The 27,112-nt window shown below is 47.7% G+C and overlaps 2 protein-coding genes and 1 non-coding gene across 3 annotated transcripts in view; 1 reads left to right on the forward strand and 2 right to left on the reverse strand.

Moving 5' to 3' along the window:
* Nucleotides 1-5,239: 5,239 nt before the first annotated feature.
* LOC131216215 (tyrosine-protein kinase Shark) lies at nt 5,240-10,173 on the reverse strand. Its single transcript, XM_058210647.1, has 5 exons — nt 10,083-10,173; nt 9,501-9,988; nt 7,136-9,425; nt 6,895-7,066; nt 5,240-6,809 (listed from the first exon to the last, which is right to left on the reverse strand). The coding sequence occupies exons 1-5, from the start codon at nt 10,156-10,158 to the stop codon at nt 6,443-6,445; spliced, it is 3,393 nt and encodes a 1,130-aa protein (XP_058066630.1). The 5' UTR covers nt 10,159-10,173; the 3' UTR covers nt 5,240-6,442.
* A 3,323-nt stretch (nt 10,174-13,496) lies between these two features.
* Nucleotides 13,497-13,568, forward strand: Trnae-cuc (transfer RNA glutamic acid (anticodon CUC)). The gene has a single exon. It is a non-coding gene; the product is annotated as a tRNA-Glu (tRNA).
* A 1,309-nt stretch (nt 13,569-14,877) lies between these two features.
* The window catches only part of LOC131216388 (uncharacterized), a 38,261-nt gene continuing 26,026 nt past the window's right edge, over nt 14,878-27,112 (reverse strand). Inside the window, exons 2-11 of the mRNA XM_058210869.1 lie at nt 19,006-19,291; nt 18,193-18,920; nt 17,292-17,424; nt 16,999-17,223; nt 16,748-16,928; nt 16,427-16,681; nt 15,737-15,981; nt 15,484-15,656; nt 15,323-15,420; nt 14,878-15,224 (exon numbers count right to left, since the gene is read on the reverse strand). Of these exons, the coding sequence (XP_058066852.1) occupies nt 15,367-15,420; nt 15,484-15,656; nt 15,737-15,981; nt 16,427-16,681; nt 16,748-16,928; nt 16,999-17,223; nt 17,292-17,424; nt 18,193-18,920; nt 19,006-19,291 (2,280 nt within the window). The 3' untranslated portion in view covers nt 14,878-15,224; nt 15,323-15,366. The remainder of the gene's footprint in view (nt 15,225-15,322; nt 15,421-15,483; nt 15,657-15,736; nt 15,982-16,426; nt 16,682-16,747; nt 16,929-16,998; nt 17,224-17,291; nt 17,425-18,192; nt 18,921-19,005; nt 19,292-27,112) is intronic.

Raw genomic sequence — 27,112 nt, forward strand, 5'->3', positions numbered from 1 at the left:
TGATCGCTGATTGGTGCGATAAGCGACCTGCTCTGAGAGCTGATCTGTCAGCGTAATCAGATGAGCTCGGCGAATAAAATTAATTTACTTCAAATAAGAAGGTGTTTTTATTTAATCAATTGATTTTTCGTATATTTTCCTTTCCTTTTCTTTAATTAAAATCATAAGATAAGAGCATATCGTTATCAAGATATGCTGGCAAATATTTTCGAACCCGAATATTTTCGAAGCCCTGGATCGTTTCAATAGTTCATCGATCAGCATCCTCTGAATAGATTAACGACTTGCGTCTGTGAGGATCACTGTTTATAGCAGAATTGTTTTGAAGTAAAACGTTGTTGACATTCGATATTTTGTTGAAAATTTCCAAACAGTTTCAAATCTTCCAAAAGATTTAGCATGAATATTATTAGTATTTCTATTATTAATATCGTTTGAGCAAATGAATGTCCTTTTTATTTATATTGAATCTCGTATTTTTAATATTTAGTTATTAAAAACATAGTCCTATTATTTCTGCGCGAATGAAGGACTATTTTCGCCAACAGGCAAGGATCGCGTCGCATGTGCGGTGCCCGGTACGTAATTAAATACTTATTTCATTCTCGGTAAACACCATAATACCGTAAATTGTAATTGATACCCGTTTTTTTTTTCTAACTTACATTTATTTTATTTTTATTGTTATGTAATTATTCATATCGAATTATTTATCGAACTAGGTAACGTTTCTTAAAATAACATCTTAAGGCACTACTTACCAGCTTTCGGATCTAACGTGCGCCCTCAACAACGACCGATACCAGGAAAGGAAGCCGAAACAGAGACAGTACAGATTAGAACTGTTTCCTGGTCGCAGTGACTCCAAGATCCAATTATGATACTAATGAAATAATAACTGGATGTTTGGCAGTTACAACCGACCAGGATCAACTCCAAAGTCGAACCCCCTGAAGTAATGCCCATAATTTGCATGGCACTCAAATTGCTTTCCGTTATGCGCCATCCACCAATTAATGCCTCGCCGGAGACGCATGAGTCAATGGCAGTCGTATTCCCACCGGCACACAGCATCAACGGGTGGGGGGCTCCCAGCAGGGCCACCATTTCTTCCAACACTCAAGCTGCGGTGTGTATGTTTCGACAAAAAAAGGGGTTCCCGACACGACCTTCAGTCAAAACGGACGAAAAATAATCCCATTACACGAGAAGACGCCTCCGATCGGAGGATGGACCATGAAAGCATAAAAAAACCCGGCGAGCCCGGAGACCGCACATGATGGTGACGACGATGCTCAAAAACATGACGAAGACCAGGGTACATTCTTCGAATAACTTCCGCAAAACACGGGGTCGGCCCGAGGCGTTAGCATGGTCTCATCGGTCACCAATTGGCCTCGACAAAGCAGAACCCAGCCCCGGCGGGATGGGTCTCCTGCGGTGGTGCAGGGCCATAAAGGAAGCATCCCACAAACGTATATCCTCCGAAACTCATCATACGGCGAAGAGTCACGGGCACAGAAACCGAGCGAATCATAACCTCAAACTGACCGACCGACCGACCGACCGGAGAGAAGGAAGGAGTCGTTACTTTCCAGTCCATTAAAAAATTACCTCTTATTAGCCGCATCGCATCGGTCACCGCACGGCGCTTTCGCTTATCTCCGTCGCGGCCACAGGGGCCAAGAGCACTCCGGCGCTGGGATGCGTTTTTCCAGTCGTCTTGATTAATGACACTCCAGAAGGGAGGAGATGCGTTACGGCAGTGGCGGCTTCCTGGTTACGGCGGCTAACAGTCCGGCATTTCTTTGTAAATTCCTACCGATTGGTGGGTCCTACCAGCCGCAGCCGGTGTTAAATGGGGCCCCTCCCGACCCGACAAAAAAGGCGAAGGGGCCACCACAGCTGTTAACCATCGTTTTCCAGTCGCTCCACTCCAGGCGCACCACTTTCGCCTTCACGTGTTCTCGATTTGGTCCGGTCCGGAGCGTGGATTCCCACAGAGGAAGTGATTTGTGATTTTGTATTTCAAGTGCTCAACTTTCTGCCGAATGGACGAGTGGCGAACGATCCAATCAACCGACGGGTCGATGCTCGAGGAGGTACTTTGGTCGGTCAAATTTTTAATCTGCATTCTTTAAAGTGGCTCATTTGCCTACATCATAGTACTTCGGCTCATCATTTGCTTACAGTTGATTAATTGATATGATTTGTTAGCTCGGTGATAGGAAGCTATCGATATGCAACTTCAAACGACCTAGCCTCAATCAGTTTTCCTTCATTTTAGTTTTTAACCGTGTGCATAATGAAACACATTTAAAGTTCGCGTACACTACAACCGTAGGCTGAAACTTTGTTATTGTTAATATCGTACAAGTACAATAAGTACAAAACGCTTTGGCCAAGATTGCTTTAGCAATATGATTTTCAAAACAGATATTTAATAAAGATGTTTGATTAACCTATAAATAATGTGTTGTCCTGTTTTTTACTTATTCACGAAAGAAATAGGAAAATTCGACTAATGTCATTTGAAAAAACCTATTAAGATGAGAACTTTTCTGCCAATCGATGTAACGAACTGACAACCACAAAGAACCGAAATTCCGGTTTCAACAGAAAACCTATCTCAAAACTCTAATTTCCAATTCACCAGGAGAGCATGTCTCGTTCGGAAAGCTTCATTTCCGTGGCCATTGGCGAAGTGGCACATTTCAGTTTTAGAAATAATAAGCATTAATCGAAATGTTTCAAACAGACACGCCTCGAACGATACACTTCCGTTTCGAAAACGGAATAATTTAAAATAGTTCGTTTCGTCAATCCTTTACGGTGCTACCTTTGCCAGCCGTACGAAGCATGAGTCCCTGATCAATTTTCGGCACCGTGAAGAACGAAGACGAACGTGGTTTTTTGTTGCAAAAATTGATTGAAATTTAAACAGCTTGCCTGCCCATTTTACACAAACTAACCAATGTGTTTCGAAAAATAAAAATAGACAACTAAATCGCCATTTATCAACGACGGTAGTTTTCATTGGCTCTTTAACCGAACCCTTCAGCCTAGTTCTACGCTTTATTTGTGTTGTAACTATCTGTCGAGGGGAAAAATAAATTCCGATTCGGTGCTCCACTCGCGTTTCTCTATCACTCAGCGATAAGCAGATGATTGAAGCGAAAAAATAAAACTAATAACGAAAAAGTTGAAAGTGGGTCTCCGAAGAAAATGCACGTGGCAAATAATAGCTTAATTTGCCCTTTCCAAAACTTTTCCATTAGAGCCACCTCATGTCGGTTTGCATATCGCCCAAAGTGCTGCTGCCCTCTCGCCAGCGGAGGTCTCGTTGGCGTGAAGAATTTTTAAACAAGTTTCTGACGCGATAATCGTACGGTCCCCGTTCGCCGCTGGGACGCGGCCATTTGTTAAGCAGCCGTTTCTCTAACGAAGCTGCCAAACAATAACCAAACACGGGCCACTGCCGAGGGGTAATGAGCAAATTTATCTTATCGGCGGAAAGCTGGCGGTGGTTGGGCTTTTCGTGGCGTGCGGCTGTGGCGGGAAAGTTTTCCAATGTGTCTTGGGTGTCGCGGACGTCCTCCCGCCGCGAGAGGACGGCCGTGAGCTGCGCCTCCCGAGCTAAAGCGCCACGGCCGTGGCCACGTTGACCCGGTCCCCGGAGGCTGACAGGGAAACGGGCGATCAATCAACCGCAATTAGGCCGCGGGAACCCACCGGGAGCCCATTTGGCGAATGACTCGTCAAGTTCGGGGACACTATGTTGCAAGCATAATGAGCTGAAGCGTTGTAAATTGATTACATCAAAAGGCCCGGCCCGGAGAAGGTAACAGAAAGAAAGAACCACGAGCAATCGATAGGCAGCCGCGGAGTACCGTTTGGGCCGGGCTGGCCGGCTGAAGGCTGGCTGTGGCACGTTCTGAGTAGCAGGTGTGCCTGCACTTATGGGAACGGTTTAAAAGGCTGGAAGTGTGACGTGAGAAGTCGGTTAGCGGATCGACGACGGGGCGATGTGTGGTGCTCCTGATCGATGGCGTCGTCACCTTTCTTGAAACGCGACACGCGCGACGACAAGTGGCCATGCGCTGCTGGTGCAAAATTCTGCGGAAAGCTATTCTTTTCGAGAACGGAACGAACGCGCCTCTCTGTAGGTGCAGGTCATATTGTAACCGAGCGTGTGATTTAGTTTTTCGTAGACTTGTGTTTCGCCTTCAACAAATGTGCAAAGGGACACGACCGAAGTACCTCTACACTTTAGCCAACTCGGGCCGACGAGCTGTTACTTTCTTCAAATTTACTTTCGCAAGTTTTAACAGCACCTTACCAAATTAACTCGTCCTGTGAGGGAGCTTTTATACAAATAAAATAGATTTCTAGAACAATTTAACATGGGATTTAGAAGTGAGACAGTATTGAATTAAAGAAAGCGAAAGCTGGATCAGGTAAGTATTGTAGCATTTCAAACGCTCAAAGTAAGCTTAGAAATAGTCACATTTGTATACTTGAATTACTTCAATTCTATTTGTTTCAAAAATCTGCGGGAAAATGCCTTTTGAAACAGAAAACAACACTGTTCTAAGCGAATAAACTGTGCGTGAAGATTATAACAAACAATAGCCCTCACAATGACCAGAATATTGTAGGTGTACATTACATTATGTGCCCGAAACGAACAAGGTTCCGTAACGAACACATTTAAAAAATCTTGAACGTGTAGAAAATTGGTTAGCATGGACACCTTTTACTTAGCATGGACACCACACATGATATGTTTCAACGTTCCGACTATGTGAAATCTTTCAAACCGGGCGTTTTTACAGTCGAACCTCAACTTTTCTGTTTGCATATCAACAGGAAAGAGGATGTAGAAGTGCACATACATCTTTTGAAGAATATTTTAATGCATCAATCAGTCACCAAGTCACCAACCAAAAATAACTATTGTTCACATTTTACGCTTGTGAGTCGTAATACCAATATATTTTATACACCTCACCACTTCCACTTCAAACCACTTCCACTTCAAACCACTTCCACTTCACGCGGTGCAATCTTTCCCAGTGTGCTTGACTTGTTTAACAGTAATTCGATATTAGAAAAATACGCGCTTATAGCTATTCCTTCTCGGCACCGTAGCGTGGAGTTTAGTGAGCTTTATTGCGTTCACAGAGCGTTACTAGCATTTGACGGCACATGAGAGCTGGTTTACCCTCGGAACGGGCATTATATACATTCGACAAACCACGGCCGCGCATATCGTTCAAAAATATGCAGCAGCCTTCTTAGATCGTTTTGAGGGAAATCAGGAACTTGAATACTCATGATGACAGGGCATCGCAGGGTCACACTCAGGAAAGCACTGCAAAACCCCACAAACCTATTCTGGGAACTTCAATCTACTAGCCGCGGGTTTTACTAAGTATTTACTCTCTCTCTCTTCACTCGATACTGGATGGATAGAACTACACAAACACCTGTTATCGTTAAACCTACTCTAACGTTACTCTGTCGTCATGGGACGAGCTGAAAGAACAGTTGGAGAATAATACGAGGGCTACAATATATTGTTTTCGTTCCTGGTTCAGTTTACGTGTTCTGTTTTACCCGAAAATAGTTTATCGCTTGTGTAATCAGAGGACGGTAATTTTGCATTATTTTGATAAAAATACCTATTACTTTCAAACCAGAAGAGGGGTAACTTCCTTACGCAGTGACCAGTTTGACTTAGAATCAAAGTATAGACATATCGTTAAACTCTTTGGTGCAACACTTTCAAGTGCCCGAAAGATATGACCACGAGCTATGAATCAAGGGACAAACGTACAGGAACCATTACTTGATATGACACAATTTTTCAAAGCAAAAACACCATCTGAAAGGACTTAGAAACAATTGTCGAAGAATTCGCTAATGAAATCACATTTACACCTAAACGATCAAAATGCCACAATTATTACCGATCGTTGACTTGAATACGAATGCCAAATTAAATGCTGGATAAAAGCATTTTTTGTATCAATCAGTGCACGTAATCACAGTGCGAAGCCTACTGAATTTACAAGACAAGAAAATTAATTAGTTCACGAGAACAAAACCAAAGAAAAGGGGTTAAAACAGGCCTCGAAATAATGTTCGACAAATGATTGATGGCAGAATATGACACAAGTTTTAACGGTAGATTTTCTTACGGCACATTTTATCAATTTTCGCGACCTTTGAGCAACACCAAACCAATTCACCGTATCAAACTAATCACCATCCTTTACATCAAACTGATAATTTTTGAGCAATAAATATACAAGCGAATAAGTTAGGAAAACGAGAGGAGATAGGAGTAAAAGTTCAAAAGGTAAGCAAAATTAAAAACTGTACAACTCATAATACTACCTCGTTTCACACGAAGGCCTTTTCCCCGAACAAACTCCGTTCAGAACTGGTTGTTCGTGGGAGACCCCGGGTGAGCATTGGCGTTAATTTCCGTTCCTCCTCCGACCAGTTCCTGCAGGTTCTGGTACTCGATGTCGTCGGAGAAAAACCGATGCAGAAAGCGGAACGTGGGTCGCAGCTTCGGATTGTACTGCCAGCAGTTCCGCAGAATCTCGAACACCTTGTCGGGGCAAGCGTCCGGTTGTGCAAGCCGCTCATCGGCTTCGATCAGCTTGATCACGTCGACACCTTTCAGGTCGTGGTACGGTGGGGCCCCGTACGAAAACATCTCCCACAATGTCACCCCGAACGACCAGACGTCACTCGCGTGCGAAAACGTACCGTAGTTGAAGCTCTCGGGAGCATACCTTAAAAGACGAACGAAAAGGGGATATCAGATTGATAAGTTTAAGAAAGAAAAAATTCAATTACAACGTCTCTGACTGCGCCTACCATTTGATGGGCCACTTGCCACCCTGACTAGCGCGGTAGTACTCCTGCCCGGCACCGATGGCTCGCGACAGCCCAAAGTCGGATATTTTGGCCTGATACTTATTCGCCAGCAAAATATTCCGAGCGGCCAGATCGCGGTGCACGAAGTGTTGCTCTTCCAAGTACTGCATCCCTGTTGGTGGAAACGGAGAACGAAGATTTTTATTCGACGATCGAATCGGGGTGTGTGTTCGGAACATACCGCTGGCGATCTGTGCCGCCCAGATCATCATCTCCTGCTGCGGTTTGATTGTGGTCCGGTGTTGTGCAATGTAGACCAGCATTGAACCGAGCGGAATCAGCTCCTGCACCATAATCAGTGGCGGACCTTTGCAAATACCGATCAGTCGCACGATGCAGTGATGCCGCAACCGTATCATGACGCTCGCTTCCCGCAGAAAGTCTGTCCTCTGGCGACGCTCCTGACTGTCGAGCACCTTCTTAATCGCGACTGGCAGCCGACCAACGGTCGGTGACGGTGTTCCGGGGCTAGCGAGTGCGTCCAGTGGCCACGGTTCTAGATAACCCTGGTATACGAATCCAAACTCGCCACGACCTAGCACCACCTCCGAGTGGATGCACTCCTTCGGGATAAAGTAACTCGGTCCATCCTTTGGTTGCTCACGGTAGTCCTTTGGTTGTTGCAGCGTTGTCGGTGTCGGTGGCTGGAACAGCGAAAAGAGAGCACTCTCGCCGCTCAGTACGCTTGCACGGCTGGTGCCCGATTGCGTCGAGTCGAGCCGTTCGAACAGTCTGCTCGCTCGCATGTCGACCGGTGGCGAGGTTGGCGGTTGGCACGACTCATCCACCGAAACGCTGCTAAAGATTGGAACCGTTCGCGTAATCATGTAGTTGGTTACTGGTGTCGATTGCACCGGATCTTCCTCGGCCCGACCATTATTGTTTGATTCGATCCCCAAAGTGTCCGGTCGGGTTTCGGGCGACGTGGAAGATGGTTCTTGTGGTGCCACTGGCGGCGGAATCGGTGCTTCGATGAAGTAAATCTCCTCGCTCTCATCTGGCAGCGTGACAGAATGCGTCTGATCGTCACTTTGGGTAAAGTAATCCGTCTCGGGAGCATTGTTATTCACGCAATCCAACACGGGAGAGGACAGCTTGGGAGGGATCGCTGGAGGAACGTCCGTAGTTGGTTCGCCACCGGAAGGTGTACCGCTCCGGGGCAATGGTTCATTGGCCGGTTCTCCGATATCGATTTCCACGATGGCACAGTTGTTGGTTGGGATTTTGTAAATATCATCGAGCGCCGCAGAACTGCCACCCGAGCTGATGGCCAGATTGAAATCGGACGAAAACTTTAGCTGCTGTAGCAACTTCGATGGGCTGACCGTCGGCTCAATGGACGGCATCGTGTCTTGCATGGGATCATCTACGGATGCGGCGGACTTCGGCTTCTGCTTGTGCTTCCGCAGGCTCCTCATCCCGTCGATGATGGTTTTCTTGAGTGTCGGTGTTCCACTTGTGACGCTCGGCGATCCGCTTGCTCCGGTGGACTTCACTTTCGATTCATCTCGCGGAGATAGCTTTGGACTGCGCGTTGGATCTGCGGCTGAACGGCGTTCGGGGCTGCGATCGAAGAGCCCCACCTTGTTCATCTGCAGCATCGCATCGTTCGGTACGGACAGATTCCGGGCCGGCAGGGGTACCTGTTTCGGCCCGAGTGCATTTTCGCTTGATTTACGAAACAAGCTCGACAACCCGGACGCACCGTTGGAGGTGGAGTGATGCTGCGTTAGGGAGTACGACAGCTGCGACGGTGACGTGGCTGATGAAACGCTATTCGCTTTATGCCTCGATTTCGGGATCGTTGCAAACGTCGGAATCGGTGGCTTCGGTCCGGGCTTCACCGGGAACCGCAGGTTGGTGGGCAACCCGTCCGAGAAGCGCGTGTAATGGTCGATCAGATGCTCGAGCGAGTTCATGTACGGTCCCTCGTCGATGTACAGCCAGTCCTGCTGCCGTTGGATGATGAAGTTCTTCGTATCGTTCTCGTACAGCATCGTCAGCACGTCGCCGTTCTGTTTGGCCGAATAGCGCACCAGGTACGTGCCGGAAGTGGACTGCTCCAACCCATCTAGATGCTCGTTCTCCTTGTTCGCGATTGGAGAGAGCTGTGGAAATAGTTTGGCCGCGTGCTCCTTGAGATAGTCCACGGCCATTTGCCTCTCGAGTGTCCCGTGATACCAGAGGTCTCGGCTGGTACGCGGTCGCGGCGGTTCATAGGCGTTCAGGAACTCGACAACCGCGTAATGGCCTCGCTGGCGGGCCCGATCGGAAGGCATTTCTCCGTAGCTCGAGCGTGGCCGATGTGGTACGCGGTGGGTGAGCAACTCCTGGATTGTTTCGATGTTGCCATTTTCGGCCGCATCGTGCAGCGGTACCCAACCGCTCTCGTTGTTGCGTGCCTGCAGATTGGCGGATGCCTTCACCAACATCCGTACCATTTCCAATCCATTTCGTTTGGCGCAAGCATACTGTGGAATGGACGGGGAAAGAACGGAAAGTTAGAGCAAGTACGGCTAGCTCCTTCACCTAAATCGGACACTTACGTGCAGGGGAGTGTTGCCCTTAGCGTCGCGACTGTTTATGTTCGCTCCGCGCTCGATCAGCTTCAGCAGTATCTTATCGTCGGCGTGTAGACACGCCAGGTGAACCGCCGTTTGGCCGTCCTGATTCTTTGAGTCGATATTCCGATAGCCACACTTAAGCAGCTCCGACACGACGGTGTAGTTGCTTTCCTTTGTCGCCCGATGCAACAGATTTGTGGTGCCATGGCTGCGCACATCGTGCGGTGGCGGATCGCTCCGGCAGATGACTTGCAAGCGCGTAACCAGATTCCCTTTGTCCCGCTGATAGTGCTCGATCAGCGAGTCCAGCCCGTGGATCGGTGTGTTGTCCTGTATCGAGAAGAACGCGTCATCTCCGTGGCGTCGGATGGCGTAGTGGATCACCTCGCCCTTGAACAGCACTGACAGCACGTAATCGCCCTCGGAGGAAGCACTTTCGCGCACCAGAAACACCCCATCACCACCATCGGCTGGAACCGGAAGAAACACGGAAGAAGAAGCGGTGTAACAAAAAAAGTAACCGGACGGTTGAGCGGCCAAATGGCACCCCCTTGCAATGCTTACCTCGGCGTAGAATGTCTTCCGCATCTTCGCGTGACACTTTTCCATGAAACCAGCACAGGTTCTCCTCTCGGTTCATTCTCAGGATATAGGATTTGGTCTGCAAAGAAAGGGTACGTTAGAAGTGCGCATTGTGCAATCGCACGAACGGGCCATTTAATTAGTTCAATTGCTGATGGCGCACACGGCATGATCTTCCGAAAGAAAGAGAGAGCGGCCACGAACAGGTGGTTTGCGTTGATTCGCGCAAATCTTTGCACTTTAATGTCATGCTCCCGGCCACGGCATTTATTGAGAGTAATTGACGTGTTGGTCTTGGAGCGCAGCGGCGCAACAACGCTTCAGTTGTTTGTGCCCCATTCACCCGGAACCGCGGAATATTGTGAAAGATAAAGACGGGGTAGGAATCCTCACCTACGTCGTTGTTCTGGCACGATAATCAATACGAGAGGGGGGTTGCTTATCCTATCTACTGCATCCGCTTCGCGAAGTAAGCACCACACATGATTGGAGGTTGACGATAGCCTTGCAAGGAACCAGCGATCGCGATCGCCAATGCGTAGGCACAGAGTTATCCACAACGTTACACACTTACACACCATCAACAATGTGATATGATGGGGTTTTCCGTCGCAGGAGAAATGTTACAATCAAAGCAAATCGAAAAACAAACCCTTCGCGGAAAGAATGTCGTTCTGGAGATTATTTTGCTTTGCGTTTGACACTTTGTTTGGTTTTGTTTAATTTACCTTCGCCGAAGCTACTGTACTCGCTCGCACGCATGGCGCTCTCTTTTCGGTCAATCCAGCTGTTGCTTTGACCACTTGGTGCGCGAAGCGACGCGTCGACGTCGACGCGTCAATCAGCAAGATCGTGTGTATCGCACATTGCCTACTTTAAGGGGTTTTTGTTTATTTTAAATTTTATACCAAGACTTTAGGTGTTAATCATGTTTTAACAGATTGCTAACTAATCCACAAACTGTATTGTTTACTGTTTCGAACCGTACAGACGATATGGCCCAACATAAACAAAAAACATAAGGTTTAATTGCAACATTAACACAATGCAGCTTATCGTGTTTATAATGATCGATTCCGTATTAAAAGGAAATTTGAAATCTTCGCAAAACAAAAACATGTTCCATTTGAATGTGGTACCTCAGACGATTAACTTAATTCCTAGAGACATTATTTATTTCTTCGGGACACTGTGCTGCCACATTAAGCCGGCCAGTTTATGTCCCACGAACTGCAAACTCATGTTGCTTTCCTACACTCTCTTTCAAAGCTATTGTTCTGGGACGGTGTCTGGCTGAATGGAACCCATAAATCACTGCCCGAGAGGATTATGCTTCCGACACTTACCTTCACAATAACGTAATCGGTCCCCGGCATTTTCGCTGCGGAGTGAACGAGCAGCGCTCGCCCTCGCTTTGTTCTGTTGCAAAACGATGCCCCAACCGGCCACTCGGACACACTTTATCAATTAAACATAGCCCACAACTGCTGTGTCCACAATCGGTGCCGCCCGGTGGTCTAGTGTTTCGATTTCACTTGAAGCACCCAGTATCGTGGGATACCTTTTCCCGTAGCCGAAGCCGCCACCACCGCCGTGGCCACTTGCTGCCATCGCAAACTTCCGGACGTGTGGCATTCGCGTGTTGCTGTTGTTAACTTTTCGCACTAGACACCGTTCCGTTGTGGGTAGGGCGATATGAGTCACCGATCGAGGGATGATGGTCTTGGGGCCGTTAGAACAATGCCGCGAAGTTCACGCGACCTTTGGTTTGCATATCGTGGTTTGCTGTTGCCAGTCCAGTGCGAGTACCGGAAGACACCGTCACTAGGCACGGAAGCTGTATGTAGATTTAGTTGAGATTCAACGGACGATCTATGTTTTGCCACTGTCTGGCGTTAGCATCTGCTTATGGGCCACCAATGACCGTATCAGACGCGGCCAGACGCGGCATGTGTTTTTATGTGATAAACGCCGATGAATCACCGACCGACGACGGCGGTAGACTGTGTAGCGGAGTCTGTTGTTTGTCTGGTTGTGTCACCAGAACCATGGGGCATGGAGATGTTTTTTTAAATATTTTATTTTATCAATGGCCGATACTGCTATCGATGATTAACTACATGGAATTGTCGAACTATGAGGAAAAACTTTTTCAAACGATTCACTATTTGAAACACTTTTTACACTTTTTTACAACACTTTTAGCTATTCATCAATTCAGTTGACTTTCCTCGCCATAGCTTTTCTTTATCAGCCTGTCTTCGTTGGGTATAACATTCATTACTTATTTATCACAATGGGGAGCACTTTCACCCTGTCGGCACTAGAGAGATCCGGCTCGGTTCCTACTTAGAACTCGACTAACCCGTTGATACAGAGAGACTGGTCGTATCTGGACGTGGTGACTTTCGGTTACCAACACTACGAAAACTCCGGCACGAATACTACCGGAAAATACTAGTCGACCACATGCTTGGTCGCGCACAACGTGGTGTTTTATTTTCGTTTCAAAGGCCGCCGATGACGAGACACCTGCTAGAGGATGATACTTTCTTTTGCTTTCATATGCAGATAATAAGACTCTTAGTTTAGTAGAAAAATTGGCCGTAATGTATTTCACTTTAAAGCTATCAATAAAATAATATATTAAAAATAAGGTTGTTTTCTAAATATCTTTGGCTTCATTGCCAAATTTGTAGGTTCAGACGTACGTTTTGTATAATTTGACCACTACCGTCGTTGTCCTTTCAAACGTTGCAACCCATTGTCCTTTTGATCGCGTTTATGCAATGCATTTCTGTGTGTTGGTGTGATGCTAGCCGCGTATTATATCATCAATCGGAACACGATTTCTTCCAAATGTGCCAGTGTGCGTTCCGCGCTTGGCGACTGTTTATGTTGTTATTTTTGTCGACAATCGGTCCATTCAACGTGCTTCGTGACTCATCGTACCCGGCAACTTCGTCACCGGTATTCCCCATGCACTGTGGGGAATTTGTATGGGATAGGGGGCCATATTTGGTTTTAGGAAGAATTGACTGACGTTTTTCAACGTTTTTGTTTACTGATTAAATTCAACATTCATACACGCGTTCAAGTATAAACCGTTTTTCAATATTTTTTTATAATCTAAGAAACACGGAAGACCAAACATTATTTATTTTAGGAAAATATAACTAAAATCCTCGCTTTTGAAAGTTGATTTATGACCGCCTTTTCCCCATAGTGGGAGGGTTCAGAGTTTGCGTGTTCATTTTACTTTCGCTATACAAACACATGCGCGTTGCCGATCTGGCTGCCATGTGTTAGTCAATATTATTTTAACGCGACCGGCGAGTCCGAAAGCGGGCGCCTGGTGCTTTGTAAATCGTTAAAATAAATACGCCCTTATGTAACTCCCATATTGTCTAGTGGTTAGGATATCCGGCTCTCACCCGGAAGGCCCGGGTTCGATTCCCGGTATGGGAAATAAACCTTTTTTTTGTGAAGAAGATTTTATGACGAAAGAGTTGCCTAGAGGTAAATATCACTTGTTACCACTTGTAAATGATTACAGGTCAAAAAGAAATTTTTGAAATGGTTAGACCATGTTATCTTTTGTGCCTTAAAATGACGTTTTGCGGGGATTACTATTTTTCTGCTACCTCTTAAAGAAAAGTGCTTCGGAATCGTGCCAAATGCTTGTCGGGACTTGTTTTTAGAAGATCACAGTGCTTTCAGAGGTTTAAAAAATTTCAAAATTTTGCGATTTTGGCTCAGCAAAGAAAGAACATCGAGGGCTCTAAAAGACGGAGTTTCTGATGGGACAGAAAGGTGTGATGCTTTACAAGCTCCCAAAACCTAATGATAACGTTAATTCAGATCGCTACGGAGAACAAATTATCAATTTGATTGATCGAAAAACGACCAAAAAGCCGTTTTTCTTATCAAAAATGGAGGCGCCTGGTGGGGCACAATGGCCAATAAACCATGCCCCCTATGCAAAACTGTTTCAGGATACTATTAAATCACTTGAATGGGAGCTGCTATCCGCCCCGCTGTATTCACCAGACTTGGCTCTTTCCGAATATCATTCTTTTTCATCGATGAGACACTTATTGGCTGAGCAGCACTTCGATTCCTCCGAGGAAGTCGAAATTGGATGACTCATTAGTTTACTTAAAAAGTCGAAGAATTCTTTCGTCTGGGAATCCATGATTTAGCAGAGAGACAGGAGGAATGTATAGCTAGCGATGGCACATGCTTTGAATAAAATAAAAATTTGCATGAACATTTTATAAAAATTTTGTGTGTTAAAAACAGTTCACTTCACTTCGTTCAAAGCAGCACTACAATTTTGGAGGAGTGTAACTTCGTAATTATAATAATGATTTTTTCGACCTTTAGGATGCATGCAAAATTTGAAAGCTTGAAAAGTATCTGTTCACATCGTTTCAAACCTATTGACCGTAAACCGTCTCAGTCAGGGCAGCAACAAATTATCTACTTACCAGTGATATTGTAAAATAGTAATGATGTAAAAATCGGTTTAATGCTTTCAAATTAAAAATAAAAAAAATTCCCATAAACACATTTTCTACTATAAATATATTTTGATATTTACAGAACAATTAATATACTTTAAACAGGGAACCAACTAACTAAAAACCGCTTTGAACTTACCAATGTGTAACACATGTTGTTGTCGAAGAACAGACTGTCCGCAGTTTAACGTTCCACTTGTTTTTTATTAGTTTAATAAAATAAAACATTTACAAAAGTTCGAAAGTGGGTGTATGAAATGTGTGCGTGTTTAGTGCTTCCTATGTACAAAGCGCAAGTTGTCGTGTGGTCTGATGAAAATTCTTTTAACATCCCTAACGTATAACTATGATTCTAACGATAGCAATCGAAGGCTTATGGGGCAGCCTTGATGGATGGTAACAGGGTATGTTCGAATGCAACAGCCAATGGTGGACGCAAATGACGGGATACAAGTACGTTGAAGTTGACGATGAGCGACCATCATGATGAAGCAGCTAAGGAGTAGCGGAGGCAGCCGAGCGAAAGGTTGAGATTCGAGTTTCGATGCTTAAATCCACTTCTAAGACGAGTCAACAATGTAAATACGGCAGCAACAGTAAACTGAGTGCGTGGTTGAAAGAGGCATAGAAACAAAACGGAAACCCGTGAAGGAGGCACATATGGGGAGGGGAACAATGGAAAAGTATCGCCTTACTCACTATCCCACCCTTGCATGTCCCTTGAGCGAGCTTCGCTTTCGCTCTTATTCCTTGTAACTGCATCCGGCTTCATCCGCTCCATCCGCGCAATCCGCAACCTGAGACAACAACAGGATAAGGATTACTCATGGAACGGAGCGATGGGGCACCAGGCTAACCACCTTATCACACAGCTGGCTCACGGATATACAGATGCCACTAACGCAGCGCAGTTCACCCTCGGGACACGGCGAAAGGTGTGCGGTTGTGAGGAAGTCTCGGCTGGTGCTGCTGATCTTGAAATCATTCTCTGAGTCCGACGTCATCATGATCTCCTTACTGTCCTGGAAGTTTACTGAACAGAAATTTAACGAATTAAAGTAAGCTCACGTGAACTGGAGGACCGCGAAATTGCTGGCAGAGCCCCTACCCTACCGAGCGACTTTGGAATGGAAATCGTGCGACTGGTTTCTGCTTCCGTTTGATCCTCGACCCGCTGCGTAGTGGCCCGCTGAGCCTCACTCGTCACTGCCACGCTACGATTCTGGTGTCGGTTCACTTGGGGCGCGTTTTCGGCCGCGGTCGGCTCATAATTGTCCTCGGCGTTTTCCGCGGTGGGCTGATCATGATCGGACTCCGTTTGGGCTCGATCCTCATTGGTGATGGTGATGTACGGCCGACTGCAAGGAGTAACACATTTGAAGAAGCCTCTTTTTGTCCACCACGTTCAACTGTCGTCCAAAGCAGGATTTCATTAGGCCTAGCCGTTGGCGTTGGTCCAGCACCATTGTTTAGTCGAGCACACTCCGCTAGTAGGTTAAGTAGATCCTCCGAAATGTTACGAATGGTGTCCTTACCAGAGCAGTCCAACTAATGATCGTGTGTCAACACTCAGTGCCCCCGCACGAATACCGTCTTGAAGTCCAGCTATACCCAAACACACGTAAACTTCTAATCCCTTAGTCTACCACGCCATCGTCCACAAGAACACCTCGCGTAAGGGTCCAGAGTCAATGTCTTCCATCCGCTGGCTGTTCTACCCAGTTCCGTTCGTCCCCGGTCGGTCTGTCCTTCCGTGGATCTACTGCTACCTTCACTACCCCTCCCCTCCCCACCGTGTCTTACCCGTTGGGACTGTTGGGGACCTGTACTTGCACGAAAGGATACTCCCGCTGGCTGCCGTAGGCCGACGGGTACGTGGTCGGTTCGTCATAGTAGCAGTCCACCTCGTCCGAGGCGTCCGGACAGTCCTCGTACTGATCGCAGCGCCACTTGTCCGGGATGCACTTGTCGTTCGACATACACCGATACTCGTCCCGCTCGCACTGCTTGCAGTCCGTCTCGTCCTCGCCACCCTGGCAGTCCTTGATGTTATCGCACCTATCAGAAGCAGTCAGTCAGATCAATCTCTTCAGGTGGGCAGCACATGGCACATGGCACACTCACTTCCACTGCAGCGGGATGCAGCTTGAATCAGCGCACCGGAACTCGTTAGCGTAACACTTGCCGAGTCGCGTGGGATCTTCGCAAACGTTTCGATCGTCCGAATCTGGATAGCTGTCACAGTCAAAGGTCGCCGTCAGGGCTTCCGAGCTGGCAATGATGTGGGCACAGGGCTCCAAGATAGCTAGAAGTAGAAGATGGAGAACATGGGTTTCATTTCACGAATCGCTACGATCTATCCGTTGGGAACATACATTTACAGATGCGTTTGCAAGGTGTTAGCGTTCCCATGCGCGTCGGACGACACTCGGGCTCCAGTGCAAGGCAAACGAACTCGGCCACGCGGATGGAGCACTTGGAGTTGATCAGATATTGGAAGTGATCGTACTCTAGTGGCGTCAGCTGGTGATTGTTTGACACTGTCAAATCGTACGGCAGCACACCGCGGCACAGTGGTAGCGACGTCGACTGACAAATTCCTGGAAATTATTGGACATTGTTTGATTAGTTGTGGCTATTTGGTCTATCTTGACCAACTTCACAGTACCTTCTTCGGAAATGTTGAAACGCTTCAGGCCCTCGGTGGTGATTTCGAAACGGGACAGAATCGGCAGCGTTGGCGACACCTTCGTGCGGTAGAGGCTCGCATCCGTCGTGGCCGACAGGCTGGTTACGTTCTTCTGACGCTGTTCGGAGAACACAAAAAGTATGAAAAAAAAACGCAACGCTTTTGGAGTATAGCCAACTTTTTTTTTGATAAGGTCTGCGGTTGGCGAACAAAATGTTAAAGTAGCGGTTTAATTGAAAGCAATTAACGAGGACAAATAATAAAACAAAATCCAGCCAGCCATATCCAGCAAACAGTATAGATCGGAACGTGCTTGAACGTGGCATGAAATAGACCCTTCCAGAGTAAACCCTAGTAGAGGAAGGACCGACAGTAGCATGCAGAGGTGGAATTTGGGCGTTTGTGTTCCGCAAATTAACGGCCGTGGCTGAGTTTTGAGTGTAACCGCTAGCTGAGTGTAGCAGAAAGCCGAACACTGGTGGTGCACAATGACCAAAAATAGTGTTTCATGTGTACAGCTCCCATTGTGCCAAGGGAATGTGAAGACTTAGGAATGTTCAATATGGTGTAGTAAAAATAATTCAAGTGGATTAACCTGAACGGAAACAATACGATTCAATTATTTATGCGAAACTATGCTTGGAGAAATACAAAACAAAGTTCAAAAGTGATTGTAAACGATTTCGATAAAAATTGAAATTTGCCAAAAGTTTATGAAGGTTTGAAAATGAATAGAAATAGGCTTGCAGAATCTTAACTTTAGTCTCAGCACCTCAAAACAGACCACGGCAACACAAAATAACAAAACAGCAAGTTAGAACACCCGAGTGAGAAACAAAACAAACGAACGAACACCGGAAAAGGCGAAAATGCTATTCACTTCTCTCAGCTGTTCGAGTTGCATCAGCTGTTGGTTCAGCTTGCGCAACAGACGCTCGTCCTCCTCGATCGGCACGCCAAAACTGTTCTGGTGGCCGGAGGTGAAGCCCCGCACCTCCGTCCCCCGACCTACACCCACACGGGGTCCCACCTGCAGAACCGGCGGCACCGGCTCGGCCTCGGCGGCGGAGGTCCTTTCGTACATCCGCGTGGTCCCTTCCGGTGGTACGCGCCCGTTCGGCTGTTGCTCCTGTTGCCGCGCCTGCCCATCGTCCGCATCGAGGAAGTCGTCGTCGTCGAAGACGACCCGCGCCTTCGTGTAGTCCTTCAGCGAGATGGTGCTGGTCTTGCGGATCGGTGCATCGGTGACCTTCACGACCTGGGCCGGCAGTTCCTCGCTGGCACTTTCCGGTTCCCGCTCGCTGCTCGAGCCCCACGTAGTGCTCGACGGTTGATGTGCCGACGGTTGAGGCTGATCGTAGGTCGTCGCTTTCTTTCCGTGCCCGAACACGGCCAACAGATCGTTGTCCAGCCCGAGGGAGAATTTGTTGTCCGCGGTGCGCCCCGGGCCCTCCACGTCTTTGGGTCGCTCTTTCGGCACGCCACCGTAGTGACGATCGCCCAGGTGCAGATCGTTCGCGTTGGTGAAGTCGTTGAAGTCGATCGACAGGTTCTCGTCCACCTCGTACCCATCCTCACCGAGCAGCCCGCTGCTCATGATGTCCCTGTCTGCGATGGGGCGGAAGAAATCCAAAATTGTAAGATCACAGATATCCCGCAGACCGGTAGCTCACGTCGGGGATTGGTCACCTACCGACAACGAGGAAGTAGACCACCAGTCCGAGCAGTCCGCAGATCAGCAGCAACCCCAGTGGCCACTTGACGTAGCGCCAGATCACTTTCAGCGCTTTGTACAGCGGGCACCGCTGGCTCGGCCGGAAGAAGGAACTGCTGGACGATGTGGCCGACAGGGGCATCTGTGAGCCGGCCTTCCAGAAGTTGAAGCCCTGTCGGTGGTTGTGGCTGCTGTCGAGGGAGGTTGGCGTGGGCGACGAGGGCAGCGTGTTGGCGGAGTCTGTGTAGCCACTGTACGGTGTGCCCTGCGGCGTGATAGAGAAACAAAGAGTCGATCAAGTGTCGGATATTGTTGGAAACTTATCATCAAAGTCGATTAATTGTTAATCCACCATTCGAGCAGTTCAGTCGAGTAGTTTCCAATAATTGAACGATGCCACAGACAGGCAACGGTATTATTATCTTCTATCCTAAAACTCTATTTTCCAGCTTCTGAAGGGCCTCAGTGTCTCAGCACCACAGCGCATGAATTATGATCCCCATCGCGGAGTTTCCACCCAGATCCGAAACGAGGCTTCTCGGTTCCACCTAATTTCAGGGTTGTTTGCGCGCACACACAAGACTCGATTCCACGCCCGGACCGCGGGCTGCGGTCGTGAGGCTTGATCTTGATCGTGAAAGTGATGCTTGCCACACCGCCCCGCGTTTGCTTCCTGGCCTTCGGCACGCAAATATGCTACCGTCTACGGTAGGCAGACCGCAAAAGGAGGTAGCCATCGCCGTGGCTCGAGAGGAAGAAGAAAGCGTGGTGGTTTGAAGAAAAATTGGTCCAAATATTGCATTTCTCGGCAAGCCGACAGCGTGGCCAGCGGAAGAAGGATGGATTATTTCACAGCACAAACGGCCGGTTGGTTATGCTTCAGTTCGGTAATCCACTTTATTTATATTTTTCTTTGCGCGCGCCATTGAATGCCAACGTTGGGTGGCCTTTGCATACCGATATTGCGTTTAGAAAGTTGAGCGTCATATTTGGTTTCTGGTTTTGTAAAATTTACGATGAGTTATTAGCTGGCGATGGGGAAGTTTCTTAGCTTACAGATTGTTTATTATCGGAAGATTTCTCCCAAAGCGAGCGAAAGAAATTCATTAGTAACTTATAATTCATCTTCTCCATTTAAAGAAAAATCAACAACCTTCAATTCATTTTCACTACGATTCGATCATTATTCCAATTTATCAACAATTTTGATTGACTAATGATTGATATACAAAATGGCATGGAAGTTACAAATATAACTTTTTCTTCTTTGCTCCTAAAGCATTGCAAATGAGGCACAACCAGCTACACGTCAATAAAATCAAATAATTGGAGGTCCAATATCGTTGATTGACACTTTTAGACTTAGGCGACATTGTTCGAATATCGAAATGATCATTTGGGTCTCAGAAATGTGAACAGTCGATCGGTGCAAAAAACCTGATGTTTTTGCATCACATTTTCGTGATCATTTCGTGATCATTTCGTGATCAGTTCCTCTCATACCATTCGGGCAACCACCACATGTACCTGACCAGGTGATTTCCGGTTATTCGCTAAAACTCAAGAGGACCGTAGACGCCGTTTTGGGTCTCCATTACAAGTTTATTGGGACGTGACTGGTGGACTTCCCGTTATTTTTGGCCACCTAGGTATAGAGTTTTTTTGTCAGAAAGAATTTCAGTCAGATAGAAAAGAGAAAGAAATAATTTCAAAATAATGTGCAAGCACTACAATTTCGCCATATCTTATCTATGTTATATAAATTATAATAATTAAGCATAAAAAAGCTCATAAAACATAAATGGAATATTTTCAGGTTCTAAGCGACCTTTGTTCCAGCATGATTCATTCTCCCCCCTTCAGTGAACAAATAACACACAATAGTGTTTACGCTTGGAGCCAGAATCTGTCAGCAAAGTAGAGTAAAATTAATTACACGATTTGCCTGTGCAATCGTAAGTCAAATGCTGCGCCCAAGCAAAACAAGCCAACGGCACGAGAGTGATGTATTTGGCTCGCGTTTCTGCCTTCTGTCCTCGGTATCCTTCGGCCCGACACATGAAACGGTCCGAAGCGGAAAACGGAAACCACGCCAACAAAGTTCTACAGCGGCCCCGCTCGGCCGGCGGCCGACAAGAAAATAATAAATCGCTGTGCCATGTTTGAACATTCCGGCCATCGATAGCAATCGGAGCGGGCTGGATGGAATTGATTTCTCGCTCCACGGCCGGCCGCTCCGGCTCAGGAAGTGTGACATCGATCAGAGTGGCAATAAAAATTAATCCAACATAATGACCAACCCGGGGACCGGTGTCGGGCGTGTGCGACTCCGAGGTCCGAAAAGGGGAGCCACAGAAAACCTGACCGTGCCGTGAACGAGCTGCGGGTCCAATGATTCTATTTCAGCGTCCCAAAGCCAACTGTTAATTGACTGTCCGCGTCTTGGGTTCCTCGCGACAAACATCGCCGAGCCTCGAGACAGTTGTGGCAGGCCGAGTAAGCTGAGCAGGCGCCAAATTGACTCCCATTTCTCCGCCGCCGCCCAAGTGCCAACTGCCCAAGATCCAACGCCCCCACGGGGCAAACACTTCGAACGCTTTGTGCCTGCCGTGTGCGCGCACCCTCACAGATCGCCAGTAGTACAAGTGTCGAGGGTCGCGTGTCTTGGTGGGTGCCCTGTTGGGCAAACACCTCGAACGCTCCATGCCTGCCAAGTGCGCGAGCCCTCACACAGATCGCCAGTAGTACAAGTGTCGAGGGTCGCGTGACTTGGTGGGTGCCTATGGCAAACACCTCGAACGCTCCATGCCCGCCAAGTGCGCGAGCCCTCAAGTGGTGCCCGGGGCGGACCGGGAAATGCCTAGCAGAGGCCGTGGTGCAGACGTCGTCAGGCGTGGCCGGTCCGTGATGTTGGAGCGGAAAAGTAGACGCTTCTAATCTAATCAACCTAATCACATCGCATTACGGGTAAATGTATTTGCATTAATCTTTCGCGTCGTCGAATCGACGGTAGGTCCTTAGTAGGACCCCGAGGCCGGAGCGCGGTCGTATGTTATATCAGCTGCACCAAGGGATCACTATGCACCGATGATGGGCTGCAAGTGGCCAGAAAGGGGGAAAGTTGAGCAAACTGCTTAAACTTTCCGCATTAATTCAATAATTGGGGTGGAGCTAAGGAACTTGTTTATTTCTGCTTTCCTGCTTTAACCGCATTTGAATATTTCGGTGTCATTGTAGAACCACTAAATCAATATGGAAACACTTTAGTATTTAATTAATTAATTACTAAAATTATTCAACGTATCTGAATAATTTTATATCGATTTTCCCTTGCGTTGACAGCTCGCTAGCGTGCCAATCTGCCCGGATTGTCCGGATTGTCCTCTCATCCCACCGTCCACTTTACTGAGCCGGACGGATCCTGGTGTCATACCACCCATCGGAAACGGCTAATGAACGACGGTACCCGAATAGTTTGCCACGTTTCGCTAAAATAACGTAATCAAGTACCAGGAAGGCGTTGAAAGCTGCTGTCTGAGAGACCGCCGCGGAGGTGCACTTCCACTTCCTTGCACTTTCGCCCGTGGACAAATGAGGAAATGTTGAACGTCTCCGGCTCGGGAGATGGTTCTGATTGATCGTGGCAATTGAGCCTTCGCCGGGCTGACATAACATTCCGTTTCTAGCGATGCACTCTTCTTCGGACAGGAAAGGTACTCCGATTGGAGTGCCGAGACCGAGCTTGGCGTGGCTGACTTTTGGATGGATTTTTCCTGTGTAAACTGAGGTAATTCAGTCAGACGTAAGGACCATTTTTCAGCCAAATTCGTAGCTCTTCAGTTTCGGAATGCCAATGATGTCTTGAATCTGGCGACAACGCTTGTATTCAAATAAGACATTATGGTGCAGAGTGCGGTAGGTTGCAACAGCTTTTTTAATGGAAGTCACCCTTGATCGAAACGACCATATCTTGGCGGCATCTGGGCAACTGGGATCGTCATAGTGCATCGATGCGACCTGCGATCGTTCCATTCAGATAGCTCTCCTCGCTCCTCGCTACGCTCAAACCGAGAAAGCCCTTCGATGACACCTGCCGAGGTGAACCACTACACTGGGCCGGCAACCTGACGGGGTCCGACAGCTAATTAATGTGTGCACCGTGCGCAAGAATGAAGCGATGCACCTTCCACGGGCTCCAGTGGTCCGGAAAGCCACTCTCATCAATCACGGTGCTGGCGACGATTTGCGAAAGTTGCGAAACCGGATGAATCGTGCAGCTTCTTTGCATTTGCAGCGAGACAGAGGCCGGAATGCACCGTAAGGCTTGCCATGCAATGCCAGGCTGTGTGGGAGATTCTTCCCAGATCCGAGCACGAACCGTATCGATTGCGCTGGGGCCTACGTCACCACGAACGGAATTTAACCGCCATTCTGGTGCTAAGCTCCATTAAAGGAGACACAATTGTTTGCAGCGCAGGCACGGCATATTTGTGGACGTCTCATGACGGGGGGGATTACTCATAATCCCATTAATCACGGGGTCGGTTTCCAGATTTGGCTCTCTAAGCTCTTCATTAGCCCATTACCACATTGCACTAAGGCTGGTTGTGAACTGGGCAAAAGTGAATGCTTCCTCTGAACTTGGCTAGAAAGTATCAAAATGAAACGCTTGTCGCTTTTCACTAAAGCCCTTTGCCGAAACTACCCACACGATAAATTGCTATGCTTTCCAGCGATCTTAAACACTGTCACTTTTGTGTGCTTTCTATTTGTGTTTTCTTTTAATACGAGTGATATTCAAAAGTAATGATAATTTTGTATTACGCGGGTTATGTATATTGGATTTTCGATTTATGGCATTATGTTGTCACTTATGGGGACAAGTTCGGCCATTTTGAATGATAAATCATCTTTTGACAGTGGACATTACTTTAAAGAGGACACAATAGATATTTATGAATAAATTAATACTTTTTGAAAATACACAAATTTATCTTTACTTTTCGTCAAATACAATTATTAACTATAATTACTTTTGTACACTTCATTGAGTTATCCCACTTCATGTTTCCTTTCCATTCGTGTTCACGTTCTGTCAGAAGTCCGTGGACGATTTCGGAAAAAAATCAAATTTCAATGATGAAATTTTTTACCTTTCTCACGGAAGAACTCGAAACGTGTTCTTCGAAGAGTCAATTTTGATTGAGGCAATAACTCACAGGAGGGTCCTTATCTACGCGTCAGCCGATACGATCCCACTTTTCTATCTGCGATTTTGATCGAAAGCTCCTACACGAAAAAAGATTTTCAACAACTTTTGCGGAACAATTTTTGTCACCACAACTTTGTTCTTGAACTGTGAATGTCAGCTTTAATGCGGCTATGCTGATTTTTTATTAATCATATATTTTATATCAAGACTTACTTCACAGTGTTTCAAGTAGCAATTTTCTAGCCAGGTTCTTGAAGTCTCTCTGGTTCGAAACAGAATAAAATGAGCCTGTCCATTGGTTCTACACCAACGATATTGAACTAATGACCATTCGAATCATTGTTAGAGTTTGAAGCAATTTATTGAGTCCTTCAACTACATTGCCTATCGACTTCCACCAAAATTGAGCAGAAAACAACAGAATGTGAATGAAACAGCGAGAAAATTTACCCCACTAACAAATACTAGTTCCGTATCCTCCAGCTGCCGGCACGTCAACCGAACGGAGGCTGCGAATCGTGAAGTGAACGAATATGATCTTCACCTCCCCCCCCTTGAAAGCCCCTATAATAAATTGTCCATCGTCGTGCATAATTGCGGTGCTTGGCGGTCACCAACCACCATTCAATGCGAAAGGGCCACCGTGACTTGGCCCTCGTTTCCGCACGTTGCCAACAGATCACATCTCGGCCATCGTTGGACCAACGCTAATCGACTGTTAAACGAGAGGCTGCTCAACCGAAATGAGGGGCCCATCAGACCCCATTGCGGTTCCGATTGATTTCTGCGTTATTTTTAGACTTTGTCCGGTTTTTTCTTCGTCTTCGGAAAACGGAATCCTTTTGTTTCCTTCGGACAGGTAGTAACATAATTACAGCCAAACCGGCCGCGGCGCAGCGGTGAAGGTTTCGCGTCCGTGACCAGTGCGGCCCGGAAGGACGACCACGGCGACAGCGTGCGTGAAGAAGCGTGCTCGCCGGGCCCAGCTTCTTGCGGCCGTGTGGTGGTTCAAATTAAATTCTGCCACCGAGGCTCGGGGGCGGTCTCGCGATGGATCGATAATTAGATTTTGAAAGTAACCGAAACGCACGCTCGAATTTGTCGTGCTCCTGCGTGCGGAGTGGCCCCCCCGAAAGGTTGCGGTGACCTTTAACACCACCACTCTGCGCCATTGCGGCGGCTCGGTTGGTGCGCAATAAGATGATGTTTGTGTTCTTTCTTCATTTCGCCTCTCGATTTTATCGTCCGAGCAAGGCTGGGAAGCAAGCTACACAGCCATTGTCGAGAAATGGGTGAGCTTCAGCGCCTCAGACATCACAACAACACAACAACACCGACCAAATATGGTGCCCCGAAACAAGCGGCAGCGCGCGGCGTTGTTTTGCTCGACTTCGAATCGTAATTTTGTTTCGCCTGTCCCCGTAGCGGCCAACTGGCGGTCTCGTTTCGCATGCTAAACCCCAACGGATCGGCACACCGCGTATGACCTGAATTCTGCGCGGCACCATTGATCTTATCTTCGCGTCTCGTGGCGTCTCCGTGCTGCGAGCCGTGTATCGAAGATGCTGGCGATGATGCTCTTGACGCTCCCAGCTCTGACCCAATTGTGTCGGCGAACCACTCGATGTCAGCAACGGCATGTGACCATCCTCGTTTGGGCTCGCAAATCTGACAGCGGAACGCTAGACATGGGCACTCAGGCAGGGAGTGGAGAATTGTCATCTACCAGGCCATCTACCAAGGAGCGCTTCAGCGCCCAGTCCCCTGTACAGAATCCCCTAATTAGTAGCGTCAATCGCTGTAGTCGACGTTTGGTCGACATTTCCTGTCGACACTGCCCGTGGGGAGCCTTGAGCCCTATTCGCGGAACGGCAACGGCAACCAGATCGGAATCCACTCGGTGCGGAAGGTCAACATGATGCTGCTGCGGTCTGACGGTGAGCCAGCGAACAAGGACGTAGGCCGGCTCCATTCTGCTGTCAGTTGTCAGATACTCCTCCAGCTGCGGTGTGCGATGCCATAAAATGGGTGCGAATCGATTAACGTATCGACATCGACAGGCGAGAATAGAATTCCCTGGTCCCGGAACTGGCTGCGGGCCAACTACTCGACTCGACTTCCAGAAGGTGTGAGTGGAATGTGTGGTAAGTTATGAACTCCTGTACAAAGTGACAATTCATTAACGGTCAGAACGCGCAGATCGGAAAACGCAGATCGATCCGGAGCGTTTCTGGTCAGCGGTCGTGCCCGTTCCCATCACCAGTCCATCGCCTTGAGGCGACGTCGGAACGTTTCCTTTGAACTAACTCGTTAGACACTAAAGTGGCAATCGTCTCGCAGGCTGCGGCCAGAGTTGCGTTAAGCGGCGTAAATGGAACAACACACGCCTCGAGAGTGTGCTAAGTGTAAAAAAGCACACATTCGTGCACGAAACCGCGCTCTCGAGATGCCGATTGTTTCTGGTTCACCCATGGGCCGATTGGGCCGCAGCCCATGAAGTTTCAGCTGTGGTGGCGGATCTCAACGCACACGCATTGGGCTTGATCCCGATCGAGTGCCCTGGGTGACTTCCTGCTCAGCTTCTAGCCTAACCTCAAAACGTAACACTCCAAATTCGTCACACACCCCATGCAACCCATTCTGTCGAAGGGACGACCAAGTATTCCGCTACATTCGGTACTGTGCCGAGGTTCGGAGGAAAAAAACAGCGCATTGTAGCGCAGCCCGCTCTTATGGGTGCAGCATGGAGACGCAATGGAATGCCTTTGTTACGCCTGGAAGCAACAACCACTTCGTCGTCGTTGGGCCCTTCTTGGTCGGAGCAGGGCTCACCACCAACGGTGGGCTTGCGAAACAACTCTGGAACGGTGGAGG

Source organism: Anopheles bellator, chromosome 1, assembly GCF_943735745.2.
Source record: "Anopheles bellator chromosome 1, idAnoBellAS_SP24_06.2, whole genome shotgun sequence".
In the NCBI taxonomy this organism is placed as follows: domain Eukaryota; kingdom Metazoa; phylum Arthropoda; class Insecta; order Diptera; family Culicidae; genus Anopheles; species Anopheles bellator.